Source organism: Choristoneura fumiferana, chromosome 13, assembly GCF_025370935.1.
Source record: "Choristoneura fumiferana chromosome 13, NRCan_CFum_1, whole genome shotgun sequence".
Classification (NCBI taxonomy): domain Eukaryota; kingdom Metazoa; phylum Arthropoda; class Insecta; order Lepidoptera; family Tortricidae; genus Choristoneura; species Choristoneura fumiferana.
In genome coordinates this window covers 4769703-4790561 of record NC_133484.1, presented here as the reverse complement: position 1 = coordinate 4790561, position 20859 = coordinate 4769703, and the positions used below count along the sequence as shown (strand labels likewise).

Sequence of the window (20859 nt, the reverse complement as noted above, 5' to 3'; positions counted from 1 at the left end):
CCCGCGCCCAACCCGCGCCTGCCGTCAGTGTAATGGCGTCCATGTACCGCCATCTCGGACCCGCGCACGACCCGCACCCGTCGTCTGTGTGTGTTGGGCTTAAAACTACTTTAATATATTCTGAACCATGGCACGTTTCTTAAAACAAATCAACGTAATATTTGCGCTATCAATACTCAAGAACTTTAATTTGTTTTCCTGCTTTAAACGTTGTCTCTTGAAATTCTATCCTACTTATAGAATATTAGATAACTACGGAGCTTAAATGAGTAAAATGTAGTCCAACCAAATTCTAGCTTAATCTAGATCTGAAAATGGAACCGTCTGGAGAATTTTTATTGGCTCCATTTGTCAACTCGTCTGTTAATTGGCTACAGACTAGTTTAAACGCACGGACCTGTGTCGATGCAGATGGCCCAAGAACGGTGAACATGAGAACCAAACTTGCCAGTCGAATACGTCATCAGTGAATTACAGCAAGAAAAAAAGAAAGATTAAATTTATTTGCACAAAATTCAGCACAGCACAAAAAAAAACACAATTAAAAATAAGACAACATTACAACCGGCCAAGAGCGTGTCGGACACGCCCAAAATAGGGTTCCGTAGTCATTACGAAAAAATTAAGTAATTATTTTTCTAAGGATTTCTTATTTTATACGGAATCTTCCAAGTTTAGGTATATTTTATACCTTAGGCTGTTATTTATTCATAAACTACTAATAATTCTCAAGCAAACTTCGCCGTTATAGTTTTCCTTGAAAGTTTGATATACTTACACCGACATTCTGATTTTTTTCTGGGGGGGGGGCTCGATTTTAATGAAAATGTCCACTTTAAAGTTGAATGTTACGCAAACATATCACTGAATCGAAAACTCGTCTTAGCAACCCCCTAATGGTTTTAAAATACCTATCCAACGATACCGCACAATACAAGATTGGATGAGAAAGAAATTTTAATTTCTTACTGTGTTCCATACATAAAATGTATATTTGAAATGATATATGTCAAATGGGCTTTGTCGGATACGCTTAGGCAGTTGTATACTCGAACATATGAACGATAATGTGACAAGCAAATTGGATAAAAACAAAGCTATGTCTGGAAAAACTGTCTTTTCACGACGGCACCCAAAATCTATGACAAAGGACCGGAAGATATTACTTATTTAGAAAATATGGTTACTTTAAAAAAAAGCTGTAGCTATACATATACACTTCATTCCTAGTAGACTGTTAATAATGCAAACTGCTTCTATATTCAACACAATCAACAATTTTGATGTCATGCGGCGCAGGGCGCAGCACAGTGATACCAGAGATAGAATTTAAGACCTTTTATGTACTATGTCGTACTTGTGTTACACAAATAAATATTATTCTTATTCTACGTAGTTCACGGTCGATAATATTGGAGGGCCCTCCAAGAAACGACCTCGTCGTGTGGTGTGTGCAGCCGGCGGAAGTGTATTTACCGCGTACTTACGTTCTTGATTAATATTTGTTGTTCAATACAGATTTAAAAACGTTACGTAGGCGCTACTCGTTCTGTTCTGGCGTAATAAATAAACTTACTCCCACGGTTTTTTTTAGCGTAATTAGTTACGTGAATTATTGTTTATCGGCTGTTCCTCCTTGTGCCCACGCGGCATGCAACGCATGATATAACTTCATTACTTAACATCTTGACGAACATGACCTTAACCACAGAATAAGTAATAGTACAACCTTAACTTAATTTTAATGAGATGCATTTCTCCTTTGGTTTCTAGGAGTTCGCAGGCATTTTCTACGCTTGGCCACTTGCAAATGCATGATAGGTGTTGACCTGATAAGTGGCGAATGTCTTCATCTTCATAAATGCAGATGTTAATTACTTTTTGCAAAAAAATTACACTTCTGCACTCTTCCATGGTGATTTTATTTTTATTTTTTGCGTAAACGAGTTGTTTTGGCGCATTCTGACATGGAAAGATGCCCGCATACACGAGCTGGGAATTTGCATGGCTGCCTTCACGGCAAGGTTCATTTAACCTTGCCGTGTATTGATCTGCCTGACTAGGTATATAGATGCATTAAAATTTGCAATATATATCATCAACCAACATTAAGTGACTCAAGAAAAACAACTGAGTTGGAAATTCTTTTAGCAGCTTCAGCGTCGGTAATAGAACTGTTGAGTCTGAATGTAGGTAGGTATCTAAAGTTAATTACAACATTGCCCCATAGTGTTTATTGTTTTGCATGTTCACTGCCGAGTAGCAGAAGGAAAAACGTGAGAATCCAGGCACACTATCTATCCCCACTCCCACTTTTATACGACTTTTTATTATTCAACACATGAAGCTTCCTATGTAATTAAATTCAGTGTAGTCATGACGATTACTAATGCAGATAGGTACGATAAACATTTTGTCGTTTCAACTTGTAAATCGTTTCCAGCTTTATTTTCTCGTTTGACGTCGTCTGCTTGCTTAATGTTTCAGAAAACGATGGTTTTTAATGTCTTGTCTACATGGGAGTGTTCAAAATTAAGGATTTATTTGAATGAAGCTTTTAATTAGAATATTATAGTCGGCCCATTTAGAATCTCATCTGTGAACGTGTCATTTATTTGAAAATTGTAATGTGTTGAATTTTAAATATGAACGTGGTACACAATTACTATTCTAATTATTTTTGTCTACTGGTGAAAAATTTACTCGGGCGGTAATTTTGTAGCACTATATCTACAGCTTTTTCACTGACTTGATTTCAAAAATTGTTCCTTTGTTTAGGTTGAAGTTTACCTTGCATATTAGTTCAATCGAAGATTTTCCAGGTGCTAGGTGGTGCAGGATGGTTTTGTTGTCGGTTCCCAAGGAGTGAATGAAATAACAACATAAAATATTTTTTGTGTTATCGTAACGCACAATAGTAATAATCTCACCGCTGAGTCGTATCGTATCTGCTTGAGGCAGACTGGCTGAGTGGCTGTCTAAAACAGGGATGTTTGGGAAGCGGCATCTCCATTGTCTTTGTTTAACAACGCAATAAGCCATGTAAACGAGCCTCTTCGGATAGAAATTTGTCCAATGTCTGTTATTGTTATATTAACAGGATTAACTTAGGAAAAACACTAAATGACAACCGAAGACGTTTATTAGGAGATAAGCAAAGTTAACTTTTTACTGCCAAAACATTTACCTAACAAAAGTTTGTTTTATATACAATCAGCAATGACAGCAATATAAAGTCAGGACCTAATGCTTTTGTTTTTGTCGGTTTTGCTGAGTTATTGCCTTATTCTTCGGCCTTTATTCCCGAAGCTCGCGTGGGATTTCCCGGTGTTTATCTATCCGATCGTCGTTTACATTCAGCCCATGCAGTTTTATAAATTTATGCGCGTTCAACAGAAAAATGAGCACTGTTATAATTTAATCGATCATCTGTTTCAAAGGTGTGCAGACCGGTGCCATCGTGAAAAGTGGATAATCTGATTAGATATGCGTTAATTGTGTGACGTAAGTAGGTACTATACTTGTATTTATATAGCACTTCTAGCTATTGACCATGGGATTATCATACATTAACTTATAAGTTACAATACAAATGGCTGTATACTCTTATACTAATGAAGAACCACGGCAAATCACGCCCGTTGCCAAAATTACAAATGACAAAAACGCATTTGCCTAACGAATTGGATTTCCCAGGCGGCAGTTTTTTGTTTGCCACGTGCTCCGCTTCTAATGACCACTAACTATTGCCGGGACGGGATTCCCGGTGGCATCAGCAGAGCCTACTTTGAAAAGATGCAGGGAGCTAAATAGTCGACAGGATATTGTTCGTCACATAGCGAGGGCGAATTCGCGTAAAATTCCAAGCATCGGCATCTTACTCAATGAAGTGCAAGCTAAATTCAGAACCTAATTTCTGACGATAAATTGTGTTCAGGCGCCCAATTCGTGACAATAATTTAGATAGGATTCCCGCCGCAAGATAATATTATTTTATCCAAGATGATCGTATCGAAAGCAAACGGCGTAATGAAATTGGCGTACAATTACAATTTGGATAAACATTAGCAGTTTTCCTTGTTGATGTGTGATTTAGACTTGGGCTTGATTTGGACTTGTTCCGTTTTCCTAGAATTGTTATTTTCTAGTGGTCATTGTTTAGCTGAAGCTAGTTCTAGTTGCATAAATAAAAATAAAACTTATTTTTAATTCAATGGGTGGATGTTGCTTACTTTTTGGCTTTGTAAGTAGTGCAGGTCGATTCAGTACAGACTTTGAAGTAATCGTTAAAATTTTAAATGGTAAAGTTATTGCTTCTCTTTTTGATAAGTATGATAAGTCGGCGGCTTTCGAACTTCCGGATTAAGATGCGAGTGCAAAATGCAATATGTACTTTGATAAGGTTTTATATCTACTTGTAATTTTGTTATTTCCGTTCTCTCGTCACTACAGGCCTACTCGTACGGTATTTAATTTAATTATCGTATCGTACCTACATCGCTACCGGGCAAAGTTACCGGTTCCACCGAATCATGATCTGGTGCTCTTGTTCAGTGCAGTCGACTGCAAAACGATGTATATAAGTAGGTACATTCTTTTTTATTTATTTATTAAGTGGATACGTATGTATCTTTGTAGTCGACGTACAGTACACAATGGTAATTTTGATAGAAATAACTTAATTATCTTATACCTGGACAATTTAGTTTATTTATTGCTTTCTATTTCATTAGTTAGCTACAGACCCTTAAATTAAGTACAGATATAAGGGCGATTTCAGACTAGCGTCTTACTTGACGCGTCTTACGCGTGCGGTATAATCTGACACGCGTGTAATCGTGTGTGCCAAAAACGACAGTATACGCGCAGAAAAAACGCTAGTCTGTAACGGCCCTAAAGTTAAAACCGCTTAATGATTTCTGAAAAATCCTAACGTTTCGGTGCTCAATGATAAAGAGGGATCTCATTTCTTTTTTGCGGCAAGTCTGCTTTAAGCGCTAGTTATTCAAATAATTGAGATTAGAACTTGAATCGAACATTATTCATAGAGTTACTTCGTCACATGAAGTATTAGAACAGGGTCGAGCGTTTTGGCGCGTTTAATATTAGTGAATGTTCACAGATCAGTACTCTTAAACCGTTACTGTTGGAACTGTAACTGTTAAACATTTTTTGTAAACGCACGGATCAATGACTCGTCTGTCAAGTATTTATTTATTCAAGCATGGCCACGTGTCGTAATCCAGGCCAGTGAGTGCTAGTGTTCGTGTACTTAGATCGTACTTACCAGCAAAGACGCCAGAAGAACGCGAGTTACGAATGTTGTCGGATGCGACACCTTGCAATAAGTGAACACAAGCTTTGGCATATTTATTATTGCTGACGTCACGTAAAAAAATGTAGGCAACCCTGCCGCTTACCGTTCCACCACCGCAGCACTGTGTAAGGCTGCGTTTACACCAGAGATGTTCGTGGAATATGTTTGTCATCAACCTATAGAAAGACTTCATTTACCGATCCTCGCTCAGCGCTGATCTAGTGGAAACAGTTCGGGTGTCGCAGCCTCACTATTATTGACGTATAAAATATGTACGTATATGAAAGTCGCGATTTGACTGCTAATAAAAAGTACTGCCCTCCTAAACCGAAAGGCGCTAAGGTGACCCGGGGCTATTGTAGCTGGGGGGATATTGTATCTGAGCCGTCTGATGGCGTCCTTACGACGCCATGTTCTTCTCGGCCATTTTACGTTGTGTTCGCCAGAAGACCGTCTTCACACAACACACATAAACATGGCGAACATGGCGTCGTGAGGACGCCATCAGACGGCTCAGATACAATATCCTCCCAGCTACAATAGCCCCGGGTCACCTTATCTCAAAAAAAAAAACACTTGAGTTATTCATAATTCATACTATTGTGTAGCTTAAAACATTCTGCATCACATGGTGTAAATGACAAAAGCGATTTTTTTTGAGATAGCGCCTTTCGACTTAGGCGGGCAGAGTAGGTATGCCAATTAATTGGTAGTGTCATATACGAGTACTCTATAAATAGTTCAGGGTTAACAACCTGTTTACCTGTTGTTGCGTATGTTAAATTCTTAGGTGCGCCAACTTTTAGCTATATCAAAAAGGAAAAAAAAAACTTTTGTTTCTTGTAATGGGTATGATCTGCTGCGTGCGGAACGGAAATAAGAAATGAAGAGCGCTAAATATCAAAGCAATCAAGTCGTTGCATTTCTAAAGAACAACTTTTGACTTTCTCCCTTGTCGATACGACCAGGAAATGCTGCTGCAATTATGCCCGTGCAGTGAATGGCGCCTTGGTAGACGCAATTAAAATTAAGTTTATAATTGAAATTAAGTTTATAAATACGTCTTCCCCGAGGCCGCCCGGGCTCTTGTTAACCGTTCACAAACATGTGTTTATTCACACCATGAAGTTTACAAGCACCTTCAATTGCTATGTATACTAGCTTATGGCCGCTCACTTGGAAGAATACAAAATAGGCTACGTCCATTTGTAGTAATTTGAATAAACACTTTCTTAGCGCAGATATGATACACAATAGGTTCGTGTCTCTCAAATAAATGAAATAGGAAAGTAACTTTGTAAGTTACTAGCTCTAGTGACATTTTAGATTTTTTAGCTGTCGCCCTCGCCCGCGACTCCGCCTGCGACTCCGCCTGCGAAGAATTCATTTATCGCTGTCCCGCGGAAAAGGAAGGATAGCTAGGTAAATACAGAATACCAAAAAATCCACTGCGCACTTAAACTGCTGAACAGATTTAGATGAAATTTTGTATGGATCCTTATAGTTTGAAGTTTGAAACTCTGGGAAGGACATAGAACACGTTAATTCCGGAAAACTATATAGTTCCCGCAGGATAGGAATAAACGAATACTTGGCAGACAAAGTGGCGGGTATTAACTAGCTGGCAATCATACAAACTGGACCATCAAATATCGATATGCTCGTCGGCAATCGGGCGTGCACATTGATTATCGTGGTCGGAGTCGGAACACCTGTTGCGCTACAGCGGATGTGACCCGACACGCACTGACATTATACTGATACAGTTATTGACACCTGTCATTGCTGATCCAATTCGGGCTAGGTGATGAAAGGTGAGGTCTAAAATATTAATTGCTAGTCTTGGTTAGCTGTGTGCTCTAGTTCAAGACAGGTCACAGGGACAGGATCTTAGCAATACATTAGTTACGCAAAAAAACTACTGGACAACCAGGAAGAAAGAAACAATAAGTTTATCAAAAGATACATACTTAAGGATTAGATGATTTACAGTGATGCTGTGGAAGTGTTGCCAGGCGTCCTGGTTTGCGCGGGATGTCCCGTTTTGCATCTGATCCGACGCTAAATGTCCAGATATAAATCAATAAGAATTTTGTTATACTTTCGCATTTTGTAGGTATATTTTTTATTAGGTATTTTATTTTGACATTGATTTCGTGTCAGCCATTGTAAGAAGCATCGCCTAGAACACACGAATGATATTTACCTCTATGTTTCAACCACATTACAGTGGCCGTGGTCACGGGTAGACCACGACGAGACGACGACGGCGAGTGTGTTTTAGCGTGATAAGTCAGTCCCGTTTGTGGTATTTTCACTATGAGTGAAAATCACGAAAGTTAAAAATGTTACATCACCTAGACTAGAAGCTAAGATATAATGTAGGATCGCGTTTTATCTTGGTATCCTATAATAAAAACACATAAAAAAATTTTTTTTCGTCTGCGGATTCCTGAGATCTCTTTTTATTTAACCGACTTCAAAATAGTTAGTTTATATTTCCAACTGTAAAAAAAAGTTTTTATAGCATGATGATCGTCCATAGTCATTGTCCAACTTGACGAAGTCAGTACTGACCGACTGACTACTAATTAATGGAAGTAGATTTACAAGCATCAAATATGAACAAACTTAATCTATACTAACATACAGACATTTTGTTAGTTTATTGGTCGCACACGTAAGCGCAACAAGGGTGTGCCCGCTAGTTCCCTTCTAACTCGCCGCACGAAGGCTGCTAGAACCGTTTAAAACAAAACAATCGACTCTAAACAGGGCTTTAAGGTTATTTATAAATCCTATTTGCAGCGATCCGTATAGGCAAATTGGCAAAATGGATTACTTTCTATCCTACTGTCTATTTGTCTGCTTATCCGTATATATATCATATCACAGTTTGAAACTATACCTATGGGCTTAATTGAATTTGAATAGAAAGAAAATTTAGTAAAAAGTATGCATGACTTCACAATACAATCTGTCCGACACTCCTGGACGATTTTTTTAATAAATAAATGTATACTTAGCGGCAAAAAATTTGGCCGTCAAATGTATGCAGTAATATGTAATTTTGTATGTAGAGTGTTGCGAAATTTGTGCCGCTGGGTTTATTTTGACTTGTTTGAATTAATGCGAATGAATTAATCTACAACTAGATGAAAACCCGGCTTCGCTCGGGTAAAATGTACTCATAATAATATGTCTGAATTTTTTTTTTGCCAGTGTAAAGACTATCGTACTTATGGAAAAAGCTGACGTATATTCCCTGCCTTAATATTATCACAAACGTACTTTCACAGCTAATCTACGTATCGGTATTTCACGTAGATATTTCTCCTAAATCTTATTTGCCCAAATAACTATGATGTGTCTGTCTTATAATCAACCCATATACGGTACGATTCGTCTGTACGATCGATCTGATGAAAATCGACGAATCGTACCGTGTGTGGGGCCTTTAAGAGGTCACAATGGAAACGAAATATGAACCTGTGACACGTGATGACGTGACACTAACGCCACTTGATGTGATGACTTTGACATGTTTATTTCGCAACGCCATTATATACTTATAGTAATTTATTCAAGTTTATATTGAAAATACTCGATAATCCGAATTTTCCGCCTACAAGTTGTCGACTCGGATTAACTAATTTTTTACGCTCTTCAATTTGATGTGCATTTCGTTCGAGTCTACCGTAGACCGGTACGAAATTATTAATATAGATTATGTAGGTACAATTAAGTTATCAAAATGTGCGCAGTATGTTCTAGGTCTAGAATATCTGTTTTATTTCATCGCAAAAATATTCCACAACGTTGTATTTAATAACGGGTATTTTATTTTTGTATAGTACATACCATGATTCCAAATTAAGCTAGAAAATATTAATGAAATGTGCATAACTTTTGTAGTCCCATTCCAATGACAATGAGCAAAACTTAAGCACCAGGTGTTCAATTATAGTTTGTTTTGTTACAGTATTGGATCAAGCGGACACAAGGCCAGTGAAGCTGAGCGCGGTCGAACAGTCGCAGAGCAGACAGCAAACAACCATCGAGTTTATCGCCGAGGATGAAGAGGTAATAATAAAACCACAGATCACGTATCAAAGCGAATGTTAAGAGTAAAAAAAAAGATTTTTTGTCCCAAGTCACGTGCGCTCCGAGCAGATTTGATCAAGTAAAAGCGGGCTCGTCTAATCCTCGGAGTGGTGCGAGTGCGACCTTGGCGTCGTAAGCAAAAGGTTGTGCAAGCGCGGGCACGTCGCGTCTGCATCAGCAATCAGCATGCCAGCCTCGCATACTTTAAAGACGTCACTTTCTACCGCCAGGCGTCGCATGCTGAGCGAAACGAAATTCATGTTACGGTTACGACACATAACGCCGGCGATTATCGAATCGATTTCGTTTTCGAATCGCCGATTCCCTTTCGATAGGTGCGGAATCCGCAATCAAAGTCAACTTGCGCACTTTAAATGGATACTTTCTCCGACAATGGTCTGTAATAGAATGTTTTGTAAAAACAATTTGTACCTACAAACAACATTTGCCGAATAGTAGATTGTACAACAAGAGCATAAAACGAGCCATTTTACTCAAGACGTCCTCGAGCCCTCGAGTTCTACGCTCTGCTTTTCACTTCGAGTGAGAGGAACTTAAATAGCAACAGTGGAAACCATTGTTCACTTAATAGATTATTTTTTTAGTTTTATTCATTTATTTTAATTGATTTTTATTTTTATATCAATTAAAAACTATTAAAAAAATATGTAGAAACTTTTTTGTTTGTCTTTAGTCTTTAGTCAATTTGACTTTATGCACTAGAGCATAAAAAGTAATTTTATGTCGCCTAGATCCAGCATAAACACGAACTTTACGAGCATGAGAAGTGAAAAAATATTTTCACATAAGAAATTAATTAGGTATAATTTGACTACAGTTTGCGTAAATATTTAATTTATAATTATTACTAATACATTTTTAATGCATATAATATTCTAATGATACAAATAGAAAAAAAAAACTGTTTTTTTTTACTTACTGAGATTACCAACAATTCAAAGAGCACTACGTTAAATTAAATTTCTCCTCGTGTTGTCTCGCTACTTCACGAATAATTTTGCTTTATCATAATAAGCTGAGTTATTTATAAAAGTATCGGATCAGATCGCTCATTGGCATCTGGTTTCATCATTATTAAGACATCAACACTTGTAACTTGTCAAACACGCTAAAATGACTCCAAGGTTTACTGATTTCTCACGATCTTAGAGAGAATCTTACATTGCGTAGCGAAGTGCTTCTACCGGCTGAAATATGACGTGAAAATATCCAGCCTGACCTAGAATCTCATGACTTGATGAGGCTTTTTGACCACAGAGTTCCGCCCACACCAGGCGCGGCGCACTCCGCGATATAGGTAAGATTCTGTAAGTATCAAAACACCCCACGCCGGCGTGGGTTAACTCACTAGGGCTAGGGCTATGAGCACCGCCCGGCAAGCACGCTCGCAGTCTCTCGCTCGAACTAGTTGCGTCGCGTAATGCTACGTGTAGCTGTTTTGATTTTCGTGAAACTGGTTCACGATGAGTGCAAAAAATATTGCATTTATTTATATATTCATATTCTGTACATAACATTACACTATCTAACCCAATTCTGTTCGAAACCATATTAAGTGCGAGTGCGACAAAAGAACAGATACTTAGGTAATTCGCGATTTACCAATGCCCACTGCGGGCGTCCAAAACCTTTGAGGCAGCCGACGACGCATTCGGCACGCGACCTTGTACAATTATCCATTTTGTGACCGTCGGAGATCGTAGGCGCGTCAATTTAAAAATGCTAGAAAACTAAGTATTTGTCCGAATTTACTCTTAAGTTATATGTGAGTATTATTTTTTTATTGATTTACAACCCTATCCTAAACCAAAACGTTGGTGCTGAATAATAACGACCTTCGCGCGCAGCACTAGAGTTCAATGTTGCTTGGTGGTGCGCGGTGATTTTTCTAATAAAAATTACGTAGGCATATAAAATGGCGGCTTTTGTCAACATCAAAAGAGAGAACCTTCTGTACTTGTACTATTACTTATTCTGTGCCCACACATCAAATACCGCAGGCAAAAAATAACTTTACATACAAAGAACGGTGTAACCATGAACTTTCGTCATTGCGATGTCCTTATGTTTTGTTGTTAGACTCTTATTAGGTATGCTAATTTGCTCATCTCATCAGCGAAAAACAAAATTATCATTTGAATCTATTAGAGGCATTACAATTGACAATTAACTAAGCAAAGCACTGTAGGTATGCAAACTTTATGATTTCATCTGCTTCTTATCCCCTTTGCTGCAGGAAAAGGAAGCAAAACAGCGCGATGTCCGCGCAGGCTCATGCCTGGGATTTGAATTTGATATCCGCGACGTGTTTGTACAAAAGTTTGTTAATTTTCCGTCGTCGTGCCGTCCTATGTTGTATGTATCTGATTAGTTTCGCAACCAATACGCAGCTGGCGCTGTTGAAACTAGCCGATACTACTTTACACTGCCTTTCTCCATATTCGGCATAAGGAAGGCTTTAGATCGCGATTTCATACTTAACTTACCTGCCTTGTAGGTAATTAAATAAATAATAAAAATAACTAAGTATCATGGGATAATTGACGGTTCCCTATCGTTTGCCCGAATTTCATATGCCCGAATGTATCGTTTTCTAGAATTTTCATTTGCCATAAAGTAATTTATTTCTGAAATCGTAATTTCTTCAGAGTTGATATAAAACTAACCTAACCTAACCTACTGCATTCTATATGATGACATTTTAAAAAATCCTGAAACAACATGGTTCTATATATTTTATGGCATTCGGGCAAATGAAATTCGAGCAAGTAAAGGTAAACGATAATTGACACCAATTGACCTAGTTCCAAACTAAGATTAGCCAAAAAGACTAAAAAAAAAAAACAATCATAAGAAAAGCCAGTTTGTACTATGGGTACTAGACAACGGATAAACACACTTACACAGATAAATACATACTTAAATACACATTGAACGTTCAAGCTCGAGAACAAGCATTCGTATTAGTCATACAAATATACAAATATCTACCTCGACCGGGGGTCGAACCCGGGACCTCAAGCTTCATAGTCAGGCTCTCTAACCACTTGGCTATCCGGTCGTTATCAATTAATCTAAATTGTTATGATTGTAGGTAAGTCATTGCATGTTATCGCAGCAGATGTTTTCTTTTCCGTTGTTTCTATTAACGCCATCATCGCCAGCACTGTCTGTAGGATAAGCTGTGACTATTGTTCCCTTAATTTGTTTTTAGCTCTATCTCACATTTCGGTTCAGGAAACTCATTTCCGGACTCTCGGCCGTTGGCAACCCTCCGCTGGTTTACTTTTACACGTAGTTTTTGCGAACGTCCTGTTATTTTACCTCAATGCTCATCTTACACCTTTGAACTTTATTGTTTGTACTGGTTTCTCTAAAACAGTGAATCATCGCGTAGTAAGTAGTGACTTTTAACTTATTTTATATAACTAGGTTAGTTTTCCCTGTTAATTTTGTTTGGCAACATTCAACGTTATTTTTTCACAAATGAATGACACACAAGTCAAACATATCACTATGATGTTAATCAATGTAATGTCAAACGTGTCAATACCCCGGGTAGAATAACCCGCCACACCGGACGGTTGCAAGCGGTGCCACGGCGATTAGCGCTGCTCGACAAAAACCCGCGCGTCATAGGCCCTAGGTTTTACGAAAAACTACCCGCAGATTTAAAAAGTGAATGTTCGGATGAGACATTTGGACTTCGACTCAAGAAACTTCTTTTGTACAAATCACTGTACTCAGTAAATGAGTACAGTGAAATGAAATTTAAATAATTGACTGATGATTATTTTGTCTGTACCATTAAGTACCTATTTGTTTATATTTTAATTGTTATTTTTCTTTTTCAGTGTATTTAATTGTAATTTGACATTTCCACATTCTGTGACTGTAATTTTTTATTGTTTTAATTAAGTATTGACATATTTTGTCCTGTTGTTGTGGACTAATTTTTATTTTTTATTTTATTTTTATTTTATATTTAATTTTATCGTCTTGACATTGTACCTAATTTTAACCTTTTGACCATGTTTTACCCAGGATTATTATTTTTAAATTTAATTCTATTTTTATTTTGGCTGACAATGTTTTTTAATTTACCACTATCATATACCTATTATTATTATAATTATTTTGTATACAATTTGACGATCCTTTTGTGAATTTCTTATAATTACCTGACATCTATTTATAATGTATTTTTTCATTAGTTAATAAATGAATCTAATCTAATCTAAAGCATCTGAGATAGGAGTGCAAGTGCAACGGTTGTCTCCAACGCGAAACTGGGCCCTGCATATTTATGTTTTCTTGACGGTTGTTGAACTCATAAGGAAATATGTCAACGGCAGGCCGTGTCATGTCAGCCGGGAGTTGCGGTCAGGTGCTAATGTAATTTACACTCTTAATCTCGTCTGCAATAGAAATGCAGCCCGTGTGTGTATTTTTACCATACCTTAGTGCAGGGTTACTCAAAGTGGGGTACGCGATTCGACGGTAGGGGGTTCGCGACAAGGTTTACGTGACTCCAAAATCCACCAGGCTGCAATACTAGCAAGATGATTAAGATTGGTTTTTGGAGTCTTTTTGTATTTTTTATTTCAACTCCTTATTTGTTTGTTATTTGTTGTTGTTTGTTTCAGTTTGTATTTTCGTTGGCAAGACGATTCTTGCCTATATTTGTTACCTTTTATTGAAATAAATAATATACATTATATTATGATGATGATTGAAATAAAAATAACCTTACTTTCTCCAACAGTCAATTTTATTACTTTCTTTGGGGGGGAGGTAGGGGTTCGCTATCGTCTAGAAACTTTAACAGGGGTACGTGGAGCCATAAGTTTGAGTAACCCTGCCTTAGTGTAATAGTCTGTCACGTCTCGACTGATTCGCGATCGTACGCAAGAAAGAACTCATGTCTAATGATCTCGCTGTATCTAACTCGGTTAAGAGAACTATTCAAATCTATTTTAAAACAACTAACAGAGTCTCAGGTTTACGAAAGTAGCGTTACGCAAAATAAAACAAAAGACAACGACAAAATGAAACGCGACTAAACGAAACGAATGCTCAAAGCGATTGGCAATTTACACATTTCAAATTTACTTACTGCGAATTTTAGAACAGTCCAAGATGTCATGTCGAATCGAGCTCTGAGATCTTTGTATATACTTCTTGCTATGACGAATTTGTAAAATCAATATTATCCGTCGACGACATGAACCAAGACTTCAAAGAAGGCGAAAGTTTGCAGACAGTTTAATATTCGGAACGAATAGCATGTTAAAATTGTAAGTGCATATATAGTGCATTAATAGCTTCTTTTTTATCCAATTTTCTACGTATATTCTGGTGCACGTTTCCAAACATAAAGTTTAACGTTTTCAATACAAACAGCTGGCCCATACAAATGTTTGTAAAGTAGTCGCTAAATCGTAAGGCAATGTAGACGAAAAGTGGCCGAGGTGAGACAGCGTCTAGCTCAGGCCAGTCGAGTAGTCTAGCCACTTCTGTTTTTCGTTCCGTTAGGTGACTGACCTCGTTTGGTTAAACTTTTTCCTCCAAATCCCAGGCGGCCTCGATGCAGCCACTTGTATTAGGAGCGATAAAGATATTATTTGCTGGTAATAAGAACTATCAACACTATCGGCGATTATCTGTTCAAATACTTAACGATTTACGAGTCCATGTGAACCAGACATAATTAGCTTAGGGAAATCCCACCCAAGCGTCATGCTCAATTCAATCTCTTTCAGCCTGGTCGCATTTATTTTTAAATATGTATTTGCCCACTTTAAATCATCGAGTCTGTACTAAACCGATATTTGGTATTGTTGCGATCGGATTAGTTTTTCTGCTATCCGGTTCTGAAAATCACAGCTCAGCAAACTGCAGGGCTACTACGAAACTCGCAACTCGAAGTTCGTGTCGTGCGGTCCCTCTGACACTTATACTATTTAATACGAGAGCGAGAGGGACGGTACGATACGAACTTCGATTTTCGAACTTCGGAGTAGGCTCTCTGAATGACTGGCGAATCGGAGTACCGCGCACTGGTCGCTGTGACGAATCGCGTCGCTCGAGCCTGCCCGACGGGCGAGGTTATATTTTCATTTTAATAGTAAAATGTGATATGCGAAGCTATTTTAACCAAGCAGAAGGCATAGCTATGATTGATAGATTTAAGACTTAAAGAGATGATTGAGATGAAATACTAAGGGATGATAAAACTGTTTTTCATGCAACATGCGCAGGAACGGCTTTTGTTCCGAAAGCATTTTCTTAGCTCTTTTTGTGACTATAGATGACTCGGAACACTTTGTTATTCCTGTGAAATAGGGGTCAATAGCTGATCAGTTTATTGTAAAAAAAAACCGGCCAAGCGAAAAAATAAGTCGGATTTCGTATTTTATACGGAATCTTCCAAGGTATATTTTACCTTAGACTGCTATTTTCTTAAACTACTAATAATTCTCAAGCAAACTTAGCCGTTATAGTTTTCCTTGAAAGTTTGTACTATATTTCGCGAACATGAAAATCACTGAAATTTCGAAAAATCGTCTTAGCAACCCCCTAAAAAGACCTATCCAACGATATCTCACAAAATAGAGTTCGATGAGAAAAAAAAAATCACCTTTACATAGTTATATATATTATATATATATATAATGTGCAAAATTACAGCTTTCTAGCATTGATAGCCCCTGAGCAAAGCCGCGGACGGACGGACGGACAGACAGACAGACAGACAGACAGACAGACAGACAGACAGACATACAGACAGACATGGCGAAACTATAAGGGTTCCGTTTTTGCCATTTTGCCTCCGGAACCCTAAAAACGACCCCATTGTTTACTCAAGTCTTTAATTTATTGCTACCACCAATTATAACGAAAAAACTCGAAGCTTGGTGCAGGTGTTGGATGGGATGTAATTACAACCGTGCTGCGTGCTGACTACGAGTAGAACGCCTAATCAGTCAAAGCGTATGGATTACAATGTAAGCTACGTGTTGAAAGTGAATTCGTTTACGTTCCCAAAACACTAATTCATCGTTTACCGGCAAAGCTTCATAAATTATTATCTGCTAATTAACATATTCGGCAGTTAATTCGAATTTTTGTGAAAGAAGTAAGAATTTCTGCGTTACAAATTATCTCAAGCGCTAATCACCAGTCGAATCGGAGTAACTAGTACTTTTTATGTCTCACTCAAGGCGTTCCCATTCCTGCAGCAGTAGCATAGCTCTCTGGGGTATTGCTGCCTGCCCTGCTGGTGGCGGGTGCGTGTGCGTTGTGCGTACAGCTGCTACCGCTGCCTACCCTCACTGCACGACAATGAGCACCTTAACGTGACAACACGATTCCCACCGGGTTAGCTAATTTTGTTTACATGACGTCAATGATGATTAGTAGGCATGGCATGGCAAAGAAAGGTAGTATACACTAACTGTGAGTTCTTGTCTCTGTACTTCTGTTTACATGCCTAACTCGCACCACTCTCAGGTTACCTAACGAAAACGCTCATCCCTCGCCATTAATACATAAATACATAATATGATGTTCCATTGCATTATTTGTCCTCCCGTATGACACCTTGGTACGTAAGCGCGATTTACCGCTAATTCGTTACCAAATTATTTTCGCTCAGACAAATAGGCTGTCAGCTCAACGAATTAATCACATCCAAGGTGCGAACAGATGTTGTCAGACGTTCACGTTTACAAAAGCTTCAAGTGAAGGGCTCCTCAGTCAAACTTAATGTCTTGAACCGGCGACTAAACAGTTTAATGTCACTGGATTTTACAAAGTCCATTACTCTTCATTTAGTCACTTAATTGTGAGGACGGATAATATGGCATTGTGGAGGTGCGACTCTGAGTTATAAATCCAAAGAGCGCTCAGTGACCCGACGGGGCGGATCCCGGGTATAAAATGGAGTGTTATGGCTGAAGAAGTACCTAATAGTCTGCTGCATTAGGTACTAAATATGTATGGGCGGACATTAAACTTAGGTCACCCTGCAGTGGGTGCAATATCCCTTTATACGATGTATTCTTGACTTGATATTCAAAAGGTCAAAATTAGAATTCATCAAACGCCCCAATCTTTACTCTAATCCTTCTAATCTCTATATTCTTACTTCTAATCTTTAATCTTTACTTTTTTTCTTTTCTTTATCTGTACTTTGAATAGTTTTTATTTGTAAAAGATAAAATGGAATAGTCTTAACATAGCGCAAAAGCCTTGTGAAAATTCGAAATGTTAATCGACAAATTAAATTTCCCAAAAACGTTCAATAAAGGACAAGATAAATTAGACCATGGTTGTCTGCGGCTTATTTCATTTCATGGAAACGCTTTTCCTTGACTACGGTTTAATAGCAAATATTTTCTAAGAATAAGTCATTTGTTTTGATTTGAACCAAATCGTTCGTGTTACATACACTTGGCGGGTAACGAACTAGTCTTGGAAACCTGTAAAGCCACTTGGTTTTATTGCTGCAATTGTTTTGAATTACGAAGCGTAATAATTGATTCGATCCATTTCGTCTATAGTGGAAAATACATGGCTTTCTGTCATATAAGGTCGTTTGTGGAACATGATGTAACGCAACGGTTTCTTATTAAGGTGAACATCGTCACGTTTAATCATTGTAACGCACAATAAATAAGTATAAAATTCCTGACAAATGAGCATGACATATGTAATCTTATTATATCAGTATTGTATTGTATTGTAAAACTCTTTATTGTACATAAAAACACATCACACAATTGCGAAAAACTGAACCAATTTGCCTAGGCTGGGAATCCTAAGGCCACCATAAAACCTTGTTATCATGACATCGTACGTAATGCCATAAGCATTGTTCTGTTATACATATAAATAAAATTATCTAGTCATAGTAAATATCTGTGGTAGCCCAGGAACCAAATAAGTTGGTTGTACCTCAATAAATAAGCATTGTAAATGAGGCCATGTAAACTTACTGCATTCTGAAACAAGTTTCCTTTCACAAAACACCTGTGTTAATCACTTTGTCATTTATTAAACTAGGGACTGACCCCGAAGTGGCTTATGCTACGCGCTATAAACGTCAGAGGAACTATAAATTACAGATGGAAACTTCATCGATATTAAAACACGTGAAATTGTCTAGCTGTCTCACCCGTTTGACGGACGTTCACTGTTGGACGTAGGTCTTCCACATAGACCTCCAGTTGCTTCTGTTGGAAGCAGCCTGCATCCACCGCGAACCCGCGACTTTAACCAGGCCATCCGTCCATCTCGTCTCTATGTAACTAATGGATATAAAATATCGACATAGTATATTGTTTTTTGAAATAAATTAAGAAATTGAGAAAATATCACATGCAATCAAAACTAACAAATCTATTCGAATCGGTGAGATGAAATTTAATGGAAATCAAGTTACAAATTAAAATAACAACGTGTCCTTAATTGGTGACAGTATTTAAAGTACCAAGAATTATTTTAAACGCATACAGCAAATTACATTAGTAGTGGGTATTAGTCACAGAATATTAACTTGCCGATTGTATAGTTTTCTTTTTTTTTCGCAATAAGCAAAGCCTAATTGTTTTTAAACTAATTACATGCTAATTAGCTATAATAGTTGATTCTATTGAATTCGCGGTCATTTCAGCACATTTTGTTTAAATTTTCCTTTTTGATGAAATATTCGAAGTGAAGGACCATGAACTGAATCTTCGAAACACAACCAAACTCGATTTAGGAGGACGCAAATCAGTTACGGTTTTATTAGACGATGTTGCGAAATCATCAGTCACTGTTCTCAAACTTTAGATGCCAATTCTTGCTCAGGCGCTGGACAATTTAATGACAAATAGAGAATTATAAAGATTGTAATGACTTCTTTAGGGTCCCGTAGTCTATTTCTATACTAGGAATCTTCATCCGTTCTTTCGTTTGGCGGTAAAAAAAATGATAAAAATGTTTTTTTTTTTTTTGTTTCATGGTGCCTCCATGTAAAGTGGGAACGTTTTTACAAGCTTTTACAGTTTTTTATAAGATTTTATTTATGTAGTTTCACCTGTCCCGTTGTCTGTAGTCAAATCTTGCAAGTTAAATTAGACCAACTTCCAGTAGTCGGATTGCCTTGAAATTTGCCATACTTATGTAAATTGCGTGACAATACAATAGTCTGGTAGTGACAGCCTGGTAGTCCGGCCAGGATCGACTCCGCAGGACGGAACTCTTCAACGGTTAATGGCATCGGCTTGAAATTTGGTATGCAAATGTAGTTTGGGTGACAATGCAAGTAAAATTGTCAAAAATTACAATCATCAAAATAGCTTGTATTTAAAATTACATTTTAATAAAAACTTATTCTCATCTAAACTTTAGGTGTGAGGTATCGATCTGGTATGGTCTTTTAAAAAATATTTTGTTTGCTTGACCATTTTTGACTAAAGAACTCCGTTTTCAAAATAATAATTTAAGTGCTAATTTTTGTTAGATTAAGGCCCCCCCCCCCTTCTTCTCTACACGCTAAATGGTGGCTGAAAAAATGGTAATGAATGATGAATTTAAAAGGAAAAGTTTAAGTAGGCATAGCGATGTCATATTGTATTTCCAAGAAACAGTCTAAAATTAAAAACAAAACTGGTTAAATTAAGTAGGTAAAATATGCTTTTCTACTAAAATATCCTCGTGGGCCCTCGAGTACTTTATAAAGAACTAATTAACACTAAAGCCGAGTTTAAATTTGCATGAAAAATCGTGAAGTTGCTTTACATTGGGCACTCGATTGACCACTACAAACTCGTTGGCTTTACGGCGTCGCAATGTAATGCAACTTGCACGATTTTTCTTGCAAGTCTAAACTCGGCTTTAGAGTAACGGCCGAATGTACTTCATAAAGTAAGAACTGTTTATTGAAAAAAAAATATCTTAAGAGTTTTTAAATAATATCCAAAATAACAAAGCTGGTAAACCACGTCCAGGGCGTACCTAAGTAAAAAAAGTCTGTTAAAAATAGTTAGGTCCCAGCAGGATACAGCTATTTAAAATCCTACACAATCTCAAGCCATTAACGATTAAACATCGATGATCGATATTTATTTTGAAAAACTCACTTGTTGATAAATATTGCTGTACCCAACAGGGCCCACGATGATCACATATCTTTATTTAACACTTGTGTTTACCCGCGGCTTCGCACGCGTCCGAAAAAATACGTGTCTGAAAAATCTATTTGACGGACTAATTCTATATCTTTAGGAATCTAGCCTATTAATCAAAGAAAAAAAGAACGTTACTGGAGACCATAAATTGCAGAAGAGGAAATATGATAGGACTCTTGATACGACACAACGATTTCTTTTTAAACCTGCTGGAAGGAAAAGTAGAAGGAGACGAGGCAG

At 37.5% G+C, this 20859-nt stretch overlaps 1 protein-coding gene across 1 annotated transcript in view; it reads left to right on the top strand.

Moving 5' to 3' along the window:
* The window catches only part of LOC141433921 (E3 ubiquitin-protein ligase RNF19B-like), a 51740-nt gene that overhangs the window by 18051 nt on the left and 12830 nt on the right, over positions 1-20859 (top strand). The window contains 1 exon segment of the mRNA XM_074096066.1: positions 9300-9400. Coding sequence (XP_073952167.1) covers positions 9300-9400 — 101 coding nt within the window.